General features: G+C 39.8%; 2 protein-coding genes across 2 annotated transcripts; both read right to left on the bottom strand.

Moving 5' to 3' along the window:
- Positions 1 to 5385: 5385 nt before the first annotated feature.
- Positions 5386 to 11342, bottom strand: LOC113295163. Its single transcript, XM_026543512.1, has 7 exons — positions 11241 to 11342; positions 10318 to 10513; positions 9962 to 10116; positions 6457 to 6673; positions 5992 to 6221; positions 5645 to 5673; positions 5386 to 5536 (listed from the first exon to the last, which is right to left on the bottom strand). The coding sequence occupies exons 1-7, from the start codon at positions 11340 to 11342 to the stop codon at positions 5386 to 5388; spliced, it is 1080 nt and encodes a 359-aa protein (XP_026399297.1).
- Positions 11343 to 12040: 698 nt separating this feature from the next.
- On the bottom strand, positions 12041 to 13258 carry LOC113295162. The gene is made up of 2 exons (XM_026543510.1): positions 12780 to 13258; positions 12041 to 12653 (listed from the first exon to the last, which is right to left on the bottom strand). The coding sequence occupies exons 1-2, from the start codon at positions 13256 to 13258 to the stop codon at positions 12041 to 12043; spliced, it is 1092 nt and encodes a 363-aa protein (XP_026399295.1).
- Positions 13259 to 15874: the final 2616 nt, after the last annotated feature.

Genomic DNA, 15874 nt, shown 5'->3' with positions numbered 1-15874 from the left:
GGATTTGATGAAATTTCAAAACCATTGAAGTTATACGTACAACTAAAGTTCATACTTGCAATAAGAAGAAGAAAGAACAAGATGTACTTACCTTGCCACTGACGATTGGCACGCTCATGATGGAGCTGCTGATAGTGACGAAGAGGAGCCGGCTGCTGCAGACGAAAGCACAGAACCGGAAGAGCAACAAAAAACAGAAGAGGGTCGATACCCCTTTTTTACGAACGGAGTTTCCAGAGTTCGAACAGAAGAAGGATTCCTTTTTGCTTCATGAACGGGAATAGATGGTTGGGCCACAACACTCATACCCCATAGACGAGCTAGCGACATGCTACTACGAAGACCACTGGCCGCGCGGTACCGTTGCTGAAGGCCGATTAGAACTTTCCTGGTAATATCTACCTGCTTCTTCTTTTCAATTTTAATTTCGTCTGTCACCATCCAGTGCTTATCCCGCAACAATGTCACTGTTACGTACTAAGCAGGGGACTTAATATTGATGGTGAATTTTAGCTTATGACGAAAACTATAAAAGTCTGTCTACCTGATCTGGCATCAGAAATAATAGACCTTGATATGTCTGTATTCCGCAAGGAATTTAATGAATATATCGAAATATGATGAGTGCATATGCCTATCTTCATATTGTATTAAAACTCAAGCTCCTAGATGAATTTTTCACTAGTATAGAGCCTAATGAGTATTTGAAGCCCCTAGCTGCATTATCCACTAATGCATGGCCTGCTGAGTATTTTCCCATGTTATGTTCCCCAGTTGAACTCTTAATACTGACATGACATGACAATTAATGTTCGCTTGCAGCGGAGTAACATGAATTTCTCGAAGTGTCAGGATTAAGATACGCATGAAGGCACTCAATCAGAAGCACGCAAGTTGCGCTGCTCTTTGAGATAAAAATTAGTGATTTTGTGCCAGTGCGCAAAATTCACCAGAAATTGATTAATTTTGTGTCAGCACACAAAATTCAATTTTCGAACCTAATCAATTTGCAAAAATTAGGTTTTTTGCGGTTTGCGCAATATCTCCAACCTTATTGGTCGAGACCAAACCTAGGCAAGCTAGGAAATTTATCCGCCATGTACTAGTAGGAGCAAAATCCTACCAAAAGTAGAAAGCAAGAAACAAAGAGAAACTGCGGCAAATAAAGATAGCAGCAAAAGGAGGCGCGGCCACATCACTTGGCCGGACAGTTTTCCCTAGCAGGCGCTGCCCGTGGCCGACCGTCCACTCCCCATATTATTGCCCGCTGACCCCTCTTTATCATCAACCAATCAAAACGCTTTAAATGCGCAGCACGCACTTTTGATTAAAAGTGGAAGTTGGCTGTCACACTCCTAATTCTTTAAGGAATTGAACATATGCTGCCATGTCAGTCTCAAAACTATCACGACCATACGTTTTGGCCATCCAATTCGATGAGCCTGGCCTCCTCCCAGCACATCCAGACAAGCTCCATGATATTCACTGGTGTGCTCACTTTTATTCCAACCAATCGGAATTCTCATAGCCCGCCGACAACAACCCTAACCGCAAGCCAAAATTAGGCTACTTGCGCTGATGAAAAGGGTTCAATGAAATTAAGACCACATATGGTGGTTTTAAATCAATCGTAACCGTCCGAATTCGCCAGCCAAATTGACCGGCCTAGATTTAATCCTAATCAACGGTCTAGTTACGGATGTGCTCACCAGCGGCCCAGCTATAGCTCTGGCTGATCGAACTGCTCCCAGCTCGCAGCTAACACTTAAAATCGTTGGCTCAAAATAGGTTGGACACACGGCCAAAAACCCTAATTTATGTTAGCGGCAGCACATTACTGTCGCAAAACGATCTCGGCCGTCCAACTTCGCTAGCCGCATCGACCAGACTAGATTTGATGTTAATCGACTGGCAAGGTACGAATATGCTCACTGGCGTCCCAGTTATAGTTCTGACCAATTGCATTGCTCCAAGCTTGCTAGAAATGCCGCGATCTGCTCACCCAAAGAGCGCCAGCCACACGGCTTTAAAAGCCTCAGATTTGACCAACGACAGTGTATAATTGCCGCAAAGCAATCCTAGACACCCAACTTCGTTGGACAAATTGACCGGCCCAGATCTAATTCCGGGCGACCAATAAGATGCTGTCATGATCACCGGCCGCCCGTCTTCCATGAGGGCCTATCGGCCAAACCACGGCCTACCCATACGGCTCTCGACGGCCGCCCAAAGATGGTTGGCCGCGCTTCTTATAGGAGTCTTAAATAAATTAGCGGCAACTAATAACTGCCGCAAATCATCTCAGCCATCCAATTTGGCTAGCCAATTTAACCGGTCTAGATTTAACTTGGGTCGACCAATAGGATGTCAAAATGGCTACCAGCCATCGCTCTCTTATAAGGACCGACTATCTCACCTTTGGCGTGCATGAATAGTTCCTGGAAGCGTCCCGAAGATGGCCGGTCATGCTCCTTTTAAGAAATTAAGCTCCGCGACTAATTTAAACGAGCTTTATACAACGATGCTTTATGAGCATCGATTATTTGATCTGCTTGCTTAAAAGCGATGCTTTATACGCATCAGTTACAAACAATGTTTTTGATGTAGTTTTGATTGTGATAGTAAGGATTCGATTCTCGGACTCTTTTGAAGATTTGGTTTAAGATTAACTAAAGAAAATACTAAGACAAACTAATTACTTTTGATTTTTTTTATCAAGGAGAGAAGATTCTAGGTTTTGGATTCCACTACTTCCAATATTTGTAAACTCAATAATAATTTCTTTGACAAAATACTCCTACTTTATTCAAAACAATTTCGAACTCAATCTCATGCTTTGGAAGATATAACACTGCAAGCTCTTTTTATGACTCTCGTCGCTATTCTAAGGCCTAATTTTCCTTCGCTTATAAAAGAACGGTATCTAAAGTACCCAAAACAATTTTCACGAAGCATATAAAGAAGAGAAAAAATTTAATAATTTAAAAAGCACAATATTGGAGTATTTTTGTCAAAGAAAATAATTACTAAAAATTACGCATCAAAAATAGCTTCTTCCAAAACCCTAGAAAAGAAATTTAGCTACTCATGGATTGAGAATTGGAGAAAGTTTCATTAATCATTGTATTAAAAATAATAAAAGATGCTTACAATGATTCTGCAGTCACTAAAGGCGTTTGCCACCAAGCTGTTATAATAGTTCTGTTGTGAAAGACCTACTGCAACTAAAACAGTGTAGGATATTTTTGTGTTGCCGTCGAATATAAGAATGTCACTGCGACTGTTTTGAACGGTTTATGTTCTTCGTGTTCTTGATTGAGCAGCAGCAGGAAGAATTTTTCTAACCTCTTTTTTCTCAATTCTAAGCCTATATTTCTCCTCCAAAGTGTCCGTCCTCCTTCTGTGACCTCCCTTCTACCTTTATATACACAACAGGTGAATAAATCACGATAAAATCTTCTCTTTTCTTTTATCAACTCTTCTGGGACATTTCTGGGGTGCCTTCAATACTTTTCTCCGGAGGTTCAAACACCACTTTTCGAATTCTTCCACCAACAGCAGCCGTCTCTTACCTCTCAGATCCACTTTTTTTTCTTCAATTTCTTTTCATCACTAAAGCTGCCATGCTTTTCAGACATAACTCGCATCACTAAAGCCGACATACCTTTCAGATAGAGATGAAGAAATAAAAATAAATAATGAGCCTCCAACAACAGTTGCACATGAAATGACATTTTAGCCCTTTTAAGCGACATTTCTTCTTCTTTTGCTACAAAGTACCTAAAACTCAAAATTAAACATAAAATACATAATTTACAAGAAAACTTAGCCAAGAAAGCATAAACGATAGATAAATATCAAGGTGTTTTAGACACCTATCAAATTCCCCTACACTTAGACTTTGCTAGTCCTCGAGCAAATCAAACTAAACTAATTTTACAACATACAACTCCCTGTCGTTGAGGATACGGTCACACTTAGCATGTATAACAAGCCTTTAAATCCCTAGGTGGCCCTAGTGGCCGAGTTATAGTCTCGGGAGGGTTTACAAGAGGTATACCCACAAAACCTTTATTCCAAACCCTAGCTATCTGTGAAGAACTCTGGAATGACACTAAAGAATCTCCTTAGTTGGCATACTCTCATTGATCACAAGAGAAAGTACCCTGATGCGAACCATATTCTTGTATATATAAGTGACAGAGTTCTATTCATATAGTCGCACTATGGACATCAATAATCGGAATCACACAAATGAATAGATTAAGAAGATGGATAATAGAGATAGATAGTTCAAAACGATGTTGTCTAAGGTCAACGGTGTTTCCCATATCTGTCTGAAGGCCTCCGCCAAGATGAACCTATGATTCCTAATGGATTGAGATACTGGTCTGGACTAATATCAACACTGCTTGGCATACACAAGGGGACCAATGGTCGATAATCTTAATTCTAGATCAACTAAACTGGCATATACAAGGGAACCAACAGTCGATTTTATTGAACAATAATAAACTTTTCATTTTTCATTTTTTTTAACTGCATGATTTGATCTTTTGGATCCAAGCGCATGCTTCTTGTCAGCAGATTACATGATGGTTCTCATGGATCCTGCGTTCCACGCTTGCTTAGGCGACGGAGACAGAGAAAACACACACATATTGTTATCCAAGTGTTAATAAAAAATTTTTTAATTTATTCCGTTTGGTCTGATTGGTATGGTCTATTTATTATTTAGTAACTCAATCACTCTATTCCATCCGGCAATGGTAACAATTCGATGTGTGGGCCCCACCAAGTCACTTAAAGAAACATAATTTTTCAAATGAAATAAAATAAAAACAGAACGTAGTGTGATGATTCCATTCTAACACATGAACTCTGTCTTTCTATGAATAGACTCTGTTATTGGGTTCCTTGACTCCTACAACCAAGATGTTTCCATCCACTTAGATTGGTTAGTGTCAACTTGATTTCGCACAAATTTCTAGGCTCTGGAGTTTTTATTATTATTATTTTTTAATTTTTTATACTTTATTTAATTTTTTATTTTTATTTTTTTTATTTTATTAAAAACTAACTAAAAATTTTTCCCTCACCCCCAAACTTAAACCTAACATTGTCCTCAATGTTTCAAATTAAAGTGCAGTACCAAAAATAGAAGTAACAAGAGGAATAAAGAGGTAAGTCAGAAAGATAGTACCTGGATGAAGCGTAGCAATCCTTCCATGAGAGCAAGAAAGAAAGAAAATAAAAAACAAATATAAAACCAATGTACAACAACAGCAGGGTCCTTCAGAGGGACCTTAATATCACCATGTATAGGTTGCCTCCCAATAAGCGCTAAGTTTAGTGTCTTCAGCCAGACGTTGTTACCCGTTAAAATTAATCCTGGTAGACATGATCTCTCAACTCCGATTCTTCCATTGCATGACTGGGTAACTCCAAGAATGGTTTCAACCGTTGATCGTTAACCTTGAAAGTTTCTCCATTTTTAGGATTTTCAACTTCAACTGCACCATGAGGAAAAACAATTTTGACAAAGTATGATCCGGACCACCGAGACCTCAATTTACCAGGGAAAAGATGTAGACGAGAATTGTAAAGGAGAACTTTTTGTCCTGGTTTAAATGTCTTTGGAATAATCGATTTATCATGAAATATTTTTGTTTTCTCCTTGTATAATTTCGCACACTGATAAGAATCATTACGAATTTCTTCTAACTCATTTAGTTGCAGTCTACGGTGATCACCAGCAGTAGATAGGTCAAAGTTTAGCTGTTTAATGGCCCAATAAGCTCGGTGTTCTAATTCTACAGGCAAGTGGCAGGCTTTATCAAAGACAAGTTTGTATGGAGACACCCCTAATGGAGTCTTAAAAGCGGTTCGGTAAGCCCACAAAGCTTCTACTAAGCGCAAAGACCAATCCTTTCGGGTAGGGATTACGGTCTTCTCTAATATCTGCTTGATTTGCCTATTAGACACTTCTACTTGGTCACAAGTTTGTGGGTGGTAAGGTGTAGAAACCTTATGGGTAATGGAGTATTTCTTCATGAGTGCCTCAAAAGACCGATTACAAAAATGGGAACCTCCATCACTAATGATTGCTCTAGGCATACCAAATCGAGAGAAAATATTGTCTCTAACAAACTTGATCACAACGTGGCGATCATTTGTCTTGGTAGCTATTGCTTCTACCCACTTAGACACATAGTCAACAACTAATAAGATGTAAAAGTTTCCATAGGAATTGACAAAAAGGGCCCATAAAATCTATACCCCACACATCAAATATTTTTATTATTAGTATAGGACTAAGTGGCATCATATTACGCCGGGTCATCTTTCCTAACTTTTGACATCTATCACAACTTTGACAAAATAGGTGGGAGTCCTTAAACAGTGTTGTCCAATAAAGACCGGAATGCAAAACCTCCGCAGCTGTTTTCTTAGAACTAAAGTGACCTCCACAAGCTCTAGAATGAGAAAAAGTCAAAACACTGGAGATTTCGTTGTCAGGAATACAACGACGAATGATCTGATCAGGGCAATATTTGAATAAGTACGGATCATCCCAGAAAAAGTATTTAACCTCAGACAAGAATTTAGCTCTATCCTGTTTAGACCAATGGTCGGGCATTTGACCAGTTACCAAATAGTTGATGATAGGTGTCTAAAACACCTAATTTTATATCTAGTATTTATACTTTCTTTGCTATTTCTCTTGTAAAATATGTATCTTATGTTTGCTTTTGAGCTATCAGGTAATTTGGAGTCATTCGACACAAAAGAAGAAGAAACCATTCATTTGGAGCTAAAAGGCGAAAAGGTCAATTCACAGGCATTTGGAGCAAGTTAGGTTGCGCAAGAAGGAGGTGAAGATGAACTGTCAGTTCCCTACAACTGACAGCTGAGTTGAACAAAGAATTAGGTTGTCGGTTATTTGGAACCGACGAGCCATATAAGAACCATGGCAGCTCTTATCCTAAGGTGCTGGGTGTCAACATCAATTCTCATTCCTACACATAAACTAAAATTCAGAGAGGATTAGCTTTTATTTCTTCTCCTTCTCTTCCATTCTCTGTCCAGAAGCTGTTGCTGTTGACAATCAATTCAGTGGGTACGAATTAGTGAGGAGATTGAGAGGGGTTTTGATCTTGATGATGCGAATTATTAAATAAGAGAGAAGAATCAGAGATGGGTTGTTTTTGTAAATGAGTTTGAATCAGCTGGAGAAGAGTTAGGGTTTGCTGTTTCAGTGAATTCATGGGTTTGGTTGCAAGGACTGATTAAAGGTGCTGGTTATGAAGTTCTGGACATTTGGAGACATGGGTTCGGATTGCTGTTCGAATTTGAGATAATTGGTAGAGATTTGAAGGTTCGGTTGCTGGTGAATATGGGTTTTAACAGGAACTGAAGTTAGGGTTCGAGTTGAATCAATATGGGATTGATGTGAGATGAGTCTTTGCAGGTGATTGTAATGGGTTGATTGAGATGCTGTTGGTGTTTGAAGCTCTATGGGATGTCCAGAAGGCTGGAATGGTGTTGAACTGGCGATTGATGTTGCTGCAATGGGAGGTATTGGTGTTTTACAAGAGCTGAGGAGACTGAAATCAGTCTTGAACTGATATTGGTGATGCAGTGGTGACTGAAGCTGAGCAAATGATTAGTAAAGAAGATGGCCAGGGAACTGGTGATTTCAGAATGAGATTGAAGCTGGGATTGAACACACAGAAATGAAGTGGTAGTGATGGTAAGATGTTGTGGGCTCAAGGGAGGCTGGAAGAAATGTGCTGCTGCCAAGTTTATAAGACTGCAGGGAGAGAATGATGTTGATGCTTGAACTGGTGGTATGAACAAGAGCTGAGTTTGAGATGAAGTTGTTTTCCATGGGTGTTAGTTCTGTTTTAAGAGAAATTGAAACTACACAATGAGCTTAGATGAATGTTAGGATGGATGAATCAGTTGAAGCCTTGTTTGCTGAAATTGCAGGTGGAGTTACTGAATTGCAGTGGTGACAGATTTGTTGCTTCGAAAGAGTATATGAAGCCAAAGTTGCTGCAGTTGTTAGGCAGTGGGGGACAAGATGGTGACAGGGTCGTGACTTAGAAGACGCTGAAGCTGAAATGGAGTTGCGCCATTGTTATAGAGCTGATGATTATTGGAGTTTTACTGAGCTGGAGAATGCAGCAGTGGAAGCAACTGAGACTAATGGGAAGATGGCTACAAGGATTATTGGTACTGGTGGCTTGGAGACAGTTATGGAGATCGCAAATGAGTTGGGTGGTTGCCACAGTTGCAGTTGCAACTGTTGGTTCAGAGAATGGCTGGAGATTCGCGTTGTGTATGGGACTGCTGCAGTGGACTAGACAAGAGAATGGTGATGCTGTTACCGTTGTCGTGGATCTGATGCTGTTATGGAGGAGATGGAAGTCAGGTGGTTATAAATGGGTTTGTGGTTGTTACAGATGGAGCTACATGGCTGCTGCTGTTGGTGGTAGCCTTAGTTGAGCAGTTGCAGGTAAAGCTACAGTTGAAGATGCAGTTTGAATGGGTTGCTGGTGGCTGAATGTTCAAGGAACTGGTGGTGATTGAAGCTACAAGATGGTACGAGTCGGTGCAGTTGGTGAAGCTATTGAGGTTGAGCTGCAGTAATTGAGCTAAGAAGAATGGATGCCTATGGAACTGAGTTACATATGCTCATGGTGGTGGTCTGAGTTAACGTCGCAGGAATTGCAGCTATACTGGAGGAATGGCCTGAATAGGAGTTGGATTGATTGCAGAAGGGCTTGAATCTAGAATGAATGCCTGACTGTGAATGGTGGAATGCTTAAGAGGTTAAATGAACTGTCAGTTCCCGAAACTGACGATTGAGTGAAAATTAGGCTGTCAGTTCTCTAAAACTGATAAGCCAATATTCAATGAGCTAATGGGCTTGGACTGGATTGCCAGGAGCTGTTGGCCGAGTTAAGTATGTGGTCAAGTTTAAACGTGACCAGCGGAAGTAATCAGGGAAAATACAAGAAGTATAAAAAAAGGGTATCCGATTCTAATATCGAGATCTCTACTTCTACTTTGGTCTAGGGTTTAGAAACATGATAGGTTCTATCTTCCTTCTTGTTATGAACTCCTATGCTATGAATACCTAGTTTTATTATTGGTTTAAGGAATAAGTTGGATTTCCAAATATGGGTTTTATGCAATGAATTAGTTTTGTCTCCATATTATCGATTATGATTCACTATTTATATTGTTAAATGATTTGGATGCTAGTTTGATCGAGTCGCGAATCGGTTGAGTTTGTTTTCATCTCTATTGCTAGATTAGGATTTGTTATACGCAAAAATGATAAATTCCTGATTATAAGTAGCATAATTGTGAATATTGCTTGTAGTGATACATCCTAGTAGTCACATGTGAATCATAACCTTTGTTAAATCGGATTAGTGTTTTTACACGTTCGATTGCTTTGATTGGCCTGATTTCATAGAACTTAATGCATTTAGGGAATTAAACTTGATTAGTGCTTTTACACGTTAGGTTGTTCTCTAAGATAGAATTCATATTCACATCTTTTAATGTGTTTGTTGATGACAAGAGGAGATTTGCGGGGTATACTTGCGATCAAGGTATCCTAGGGCCTTTGATATAAGTTGAGATTAAAAATCAATTCTAGTTATTGTTAAAAAAAACATGTTTGTGAATGAAGATGAATCCTTGACCAATATCTCTTCTACTTGATTTGATTTGTTTACTTTTCTTTGTTTGCTTTTATTTTATTTTTAGTTTATAAAAATCAGAAACCCCCCTTGTTACCTTTAGGAAACGAAAACATATTGACAACCTAAGACCTCTCTGTGGGAACGATCCTTTCTTACCCTTGCTATATTATATATTTTGAGTAGTGAGAAAGTAATATTATTTTTGACGCATACGAAAACGATCAGTTGACAATATCAGCAAACCAAGGTAACACAGAGATGGAAGATAATTGTTCATCAGGGAACGTGTCATGGATCGGTCTCTCATCATCTCTAGTCTCATCAAGGATACGGGATAAATGGTCAGCTACTACATTTTCAGATCCTTTCTTATCACGAATATCTAGAGTAAATTCTTGGAATAACAATACCCATCTAATCAGCCGTGGTTTATAGTCCTTTTTTGAAAGGAGATATTTGAGTGCGGCATGATCAGAATAAACGATGACCTTAGACCCTAGGAGATATGATCTAAATTTCTCCAAAGCAAAAACGATGGATAAAATTTCTTTCTCAGTAGTTGTGTAGTTCAACTGGGCATCGTTTAGGGTCCTACTAGCATCATAAATCATACTAGGTGCTTTATCACGTCGTTGGCCAAGGACAACACCAACCGCATAATTGGACGCATCACACATGAGTTCAAATGAGAGGTTCCAATCGGGTGGTTGGATAATAGGGGCAGAAGTCAACAGCGATTTTAGCTTCTCAAAAGTTGCAAACACATGCTTCATCAAATGCAAAGGCAATATCTTTAGCAAGTAGGTTTGACAAAGGTAAGGCAATCTTGCTGAAGTCTTTGATGAAACGACGATAAAATCCAGCATGACCAAGGAAAGATCTAATATCTTTTACATTCTTAGGTGGTCTTAATTTGGAAATTAGTTCAACCTTGGCTTTATCAACTTCTATTCCCTTAGGGGACACCACATGTCCTAACACTATTCCACATTTAACCATAAAATGACACTTTTCCCAATTAAGAACTAAGTTATTTTCTTTACAACGTTCTAGAACTAGTGTAAAGTGGTGCAAGCATTCATCGAAAGAGGATCCAAAAACCGAAAAATCGTCCATAAAGACCTCGAGAAATCGCTCAACCATGTCTGAAAAGATACTTAGCATGCAACGTTGGAATGTTGCGGGTGCATTACACAACCCAAAATGCATACGCCTGTAAGCAAAAGTACTAAATGGACATGTGAAGGTTGTTTTCTCTTGGTCCTCCGGTGCTATATGGATTTGGTTATAACCAGAGTATCCATCTAGGAAACAATAATGGTTGTGGCCAGCTAATCTTTCTAACATCTGGTCGATGAATGGTAGAGGAAAGTGGTCTTTACTAGTTGCTGAGTTCAGCTTACGGTAGTCTATACAAACTCTCCACCCGGTAGTAACACGGGTAGGTATCAATTCATTGTTCTCATTTGCAACTACTGTAATCCTAGATTTCTTTGGGACAACCTGGACAGGACTGACCCATTTACTATCAGAGATGGGGTATATAATACCCGCATCTAATAATTTGAGCACCTCTGTGCGGACAACTTCCTTCATATTAGGATTTAAACGTCTCTGCATTTATCTTGAGGTTTTGGCACCTTCTTCTAGGTAGATGTGGTGCATACAATCAGCAGGACTAATTCCTTTCAAATCTGCTATAGTCCACCCTATTGCGGTCTTGTGCTCTTTGAGAAAACTAACTAGTCTACTTTCCTGATCGGGATCTAAGTCAGAGGCAATAATGACAGGAAGAGTATTCTTATTACCAAGAAATACATATTTCAGTGTATCTGCTAGCGTATTTAATTCAAGGGTGGGTGTCTTAACTGATGATGGGAGGGGTTTATTATGGTCGGCGGAAGAGGTTCTGGTTTACGCTGCCATTTTCCATAATTCATTACTGGCGCAGAATCTAACAACACATTAACTTCTTTAAAATGACTATCCTCATCATAGTAGGATCCAAAGTGGGCCAAGCACGCCTCTAAAGGATCACGAACACTATTGGTGGTAAAGGTATTCTCAACTAGGGAATCAATCATGCATATAGACTCATAGTGTTCAGGGTCCGGTGGGGCTTGCAATTCCTTAAAAACGTTCACCGAGATTTTCTGATTTCCAAAGGAAAATTCTACTAGGCCAGTTTGACAATGTATGACTGCATTTGCAGTGGCTAGAAACGGACGACCTATGATAATTGGGATATTTATATCTTGACTAGAGACAGGTTGAGTGTCCAAAATCACAAAGTCAACTGGATAGATAAAGTTTTCTACCTAAACCAAAACGTCTTCAATAATTCCACGTGGGATTTTGACTGACCTATCGGCTAACTGTGGTGTTATCCTAGTTGGTTTCATCTCACCTAGTCCAAGTTGTTCATATACCCAGAACGGTAAAAGATTCACACTAGCCCCAAGATCTAAAAGAGCATTTTCTATCTTTTGGCTACCTATGACACATGTGACAGTAGGACAACCAGGATCTTTAAATTTGACTGGGTACTTTTGTGAGATTATGGAACTAACTTGTTGGGTCAAAAATTCTTTCTTATGGACACTCACGTCTCTCTTGATAGTGCACATCTCTTTTAGGAACTTCTCCATAGCCGGTACATGTTTAATTGCATTTAACAAGGGCAGGTTGATCTTAACTTGCTTAAAGATGTCCAAGATTTCAGCATATGTACTAGGCTTTTTCTTAGCGAGTCTCTGAGAAAACGGTGCGGGTGGTATGTACACTCTCTCAGGGATATCTTCCTCACTTGGACTCTTAAAACTCTCAGGCCCATTAAGGTCTTTAGACGAAGTTTGGTCAACCTCATTCTCTTTTTCAGCTGGACTTTTGTCCTTAGGTGGTTCTACCGAGTTCTCTAGAGTTTTATCACTCCTAAGGGTGATAACTGCTTTGACATGTTCATTGTGGTTAGAACTACCCGACCCATTAACCTGGTTAACTCCTTTCGGATTTGGAGTCGTTTAGCTAGGAAATGTCCCGTTCTCCCTATCATTTAACCGGTTTGAAAGTTGACTTATTTGAGTCTCTAAGTTGCTAATAGCTTGGGAATTATTTTGCTGGTTACGCTGACTCATTAGGACAAAGTCATCGAACTTTTGGTTGCTTTGGACAACACTTTGAGCTAAAAGTTTCATGGATTCTTCTAAAGATGTTAACTTATGATCAACTGGGCTTGGTTCTTGGAATTGAGTTTGGTTCCTATGAAAATCTGGTGGTGGGTTGCTAGATGGGCCACCCTGTTGGGAACCTTTAGACCACGAAAAATTAGGGTTATGTCTCCAACCAGGGTTATACGTATTAGAATAGGGATCAAACTTGGGTCTACCCTCAAATTTAGAGTTCATACCACCATGTAGGACACTAACCTGGTCACGGGTAGTTTCAGTTGGGTAAAACAAGGGGCACTGAGGTCCAGTATGACTTTGGTCACCACAAATGGTACATGGATAAGTTCTGGGCTCACTGTTACAGCTCATAGTCAGGGTGGACCTTTGGTTCATTTCTAAGGCCTCTAGACGCCTAAGGATATCAGACCCATTATCACTCTATTGACCCTATGGATAGGGTTCCTAGTTATTTTGGGATCCCTCATTGAATCCCATTGACGAGTCTTTTCAGCTAACTCGATGAACTCGTCAAAAAATTCATCTGGGTCTTGATGGGTAAATTCTCCACCCTCATTGTTTCTACCTGCATTCGGGTTTCACTATCAAGGCCCTCAAATAAGACTTGGACCATGTGGGTGTGAGTGGGAAAAAACGATTTGCTGGTTTTTACGGAATTGAAGAGTCGACCGTGTGGGGACTCCTTGAACCGAGCGGAATGTTGAACCTCATACAGACGCATTGCAAGAAGGGAGTGCTTTAAGTTCGAGAGATCAATCTGTAAGACCCCGGCCTAAACCAAGAACAATGGCCGTTCCAGAGTCAATTCGGTCACAAGAGAGGATGGGTTGATCTGTAGGAGGGAAGATGAGAAATGCGTGAGATCAATGGTGATCTGAGATTGTAGGTGTGTTGTGAATTCAGCGTGAAAATGCTCTGAATGATTGAATTTTTCTCAATTGAGAGTAATTTCTGTGAGTTCGTGTAGACGAAAGATTGTCTGTATGAACTTTTGATGAGAAATTGCTCGTTTTGGCGAATGTTGTTCGAATGTTCGAAAACTTCTCCTCTTCAATCAGGATTCAGAGACATTTTATAATGCCGTAGTTGAAAACACCATGATCCCATGAAGTGTGACAGTTGCTGGAATCAGAGAGTGGGAAATGGAGAAATCGTGTTAAAACCAATTACTCATCGTGCGGAGACTTGGTTAACTTTCCACCCACTACTTTGCTGACTCTTCCAACTGATTGCACGACTTACTCACATTCTCATCGTGGGTGAATACACGTGTCGTAGACCGCCAGACCAAAACCCTAATTAGTATCCCCCCATTTGACACGATTGAAATCTCGTGATTGTGGAGTCAGTTGCTGACTTTATGGGACGATGAGTCCATGTATTGCTGAGTTGAACATGATTAGCAAATGTTTCGAAACTCATGAATTTAATGTGTCTGCTGAGACGAGGTATCATCATAACCTAAGACGAGCAAAAATGTGTTGCTAAATTGTTGAATATTGATAGTTGAACCAATATTCTTTGATTTGAGCAAATATTGCTAGTCTGAGCGAATATTGCTAATTGAATAAATATTGCTGGTTCGAGCGAATATTGCTAGTTCGAGCAAATATTGTTCTTTTGATGAATTGTTGGTGGCTGGACCAAATAAAATATTAATTTAAGTTATTGACAGCTGGGTCGAGCAAAATAAATATGAATATCAATCATGGAATCAACATAAAATTATCAGAGTGTTCGAATCTGCACAGAATCACGTTTCTGCAGAGCCCTGGATTCAAAACCCTAATTTTACCGAAATGATGATTTATTGCAAATCAACACGGGACCGGCTACATGGGATAACGGGTTTACCATATAATGCCCAGATGCTCGAATGAGCAAAAAATACCAAAGTCTCTTGAGGACCAGTTGGTGAAAGAATGATTAAATGCTGGTTTAATCATTTACTGAAATCATGCTCGTGTGAGCAACAAATCATAAAACCTGATGTAGAAAATATGAGGGGCCGACCAAGAGGTCATGAGACCGGCTCTTGATGGTTGTGGGACCAGTAGATGGTCGTTTGAGCGAACTTCCAATTGTTTGGAAAGAGTTCGAACCTAATATGAGCAACTGAGCAAATTAGGTTAAAATCATTAAAACATGCGGGACCAGCTGTTTGCAAGCCTCAGGTCACCCTTGGCCGGTCAAGGGGATGTGCCCATGTCACAATAGTGTCCGTGCTTCAGTCCTGAGAATTTTGATATTTTCTGATGCACGTTTGAGCAATATTTGGAGAAAATATGCAAAATCCATGGTTTTGCTGAAACCGGTAAAAATACATGAGATAATAAAATAATAAATAAACAAGGAATCACAAGGTGTGGGACCGGCCACGGCTAGGGCATGGCCGGCCGGCTGACACGCGGTCCCACATGCTTTTCCTAGTTTTATGTGATTTTATGTATTTTTCTCTGATTTAAGGGAAATTCCATGAAACTGGAGAGTTTGGCGAAATTAGGGAACTTCCATGAGATGAGAGACATAAATTAAAATATAAAATAGGAAATGGGAGTGTGGGACTGGAAATGGCCGTGGCATGGCCGGCCGGCCAATGGGCGCGGGTCCCAAGGCACTCTTCCCAATTTTATGTAATTTTGATGATTTTAGATAATTTTTCATAAAATCAAAGAGATTTGTTGAAAACCAAGATATTTGGTTGAAATCAGGGAGTTTTCATGAAATCTGGAAACCAAACACCAAATAATAATAAAATAATGGGCATGTGGACCGGCTAGGGCATGGCCGGCTGGCTAGAGCCCGGTCCCACAGGTTTTCCTAATTTTTTTAATATTTTCCATGATTTTAGAGAAAATACATGAAATTAGGTAATTTTAGGAAAAATTCATAAAATCAAGGAATTTTCATAATTTGAGAAGGAATAATAAAATAATGGGACGTGAGGTGTTGGACCGGCCACAACCA

Source organism: Papaver somniferum, chromosome 7 (assembly GCF_003573695.1).
Source record: "Papaver somniferum cultivar HN1 chromosome 7, ASM357369v1, whole genome shotgun sequence".
NCBI lineage: Eukaryota > Viridiplantae > Streptophyta > Magnoliopsida > Ranunculales > Papaveraceae > Papaver > Papaver somniferum.
Note: the sequence above shows the minus strand (reverse complement) of the source record. Positions and strands in the feature narration are given on the sequence as shown.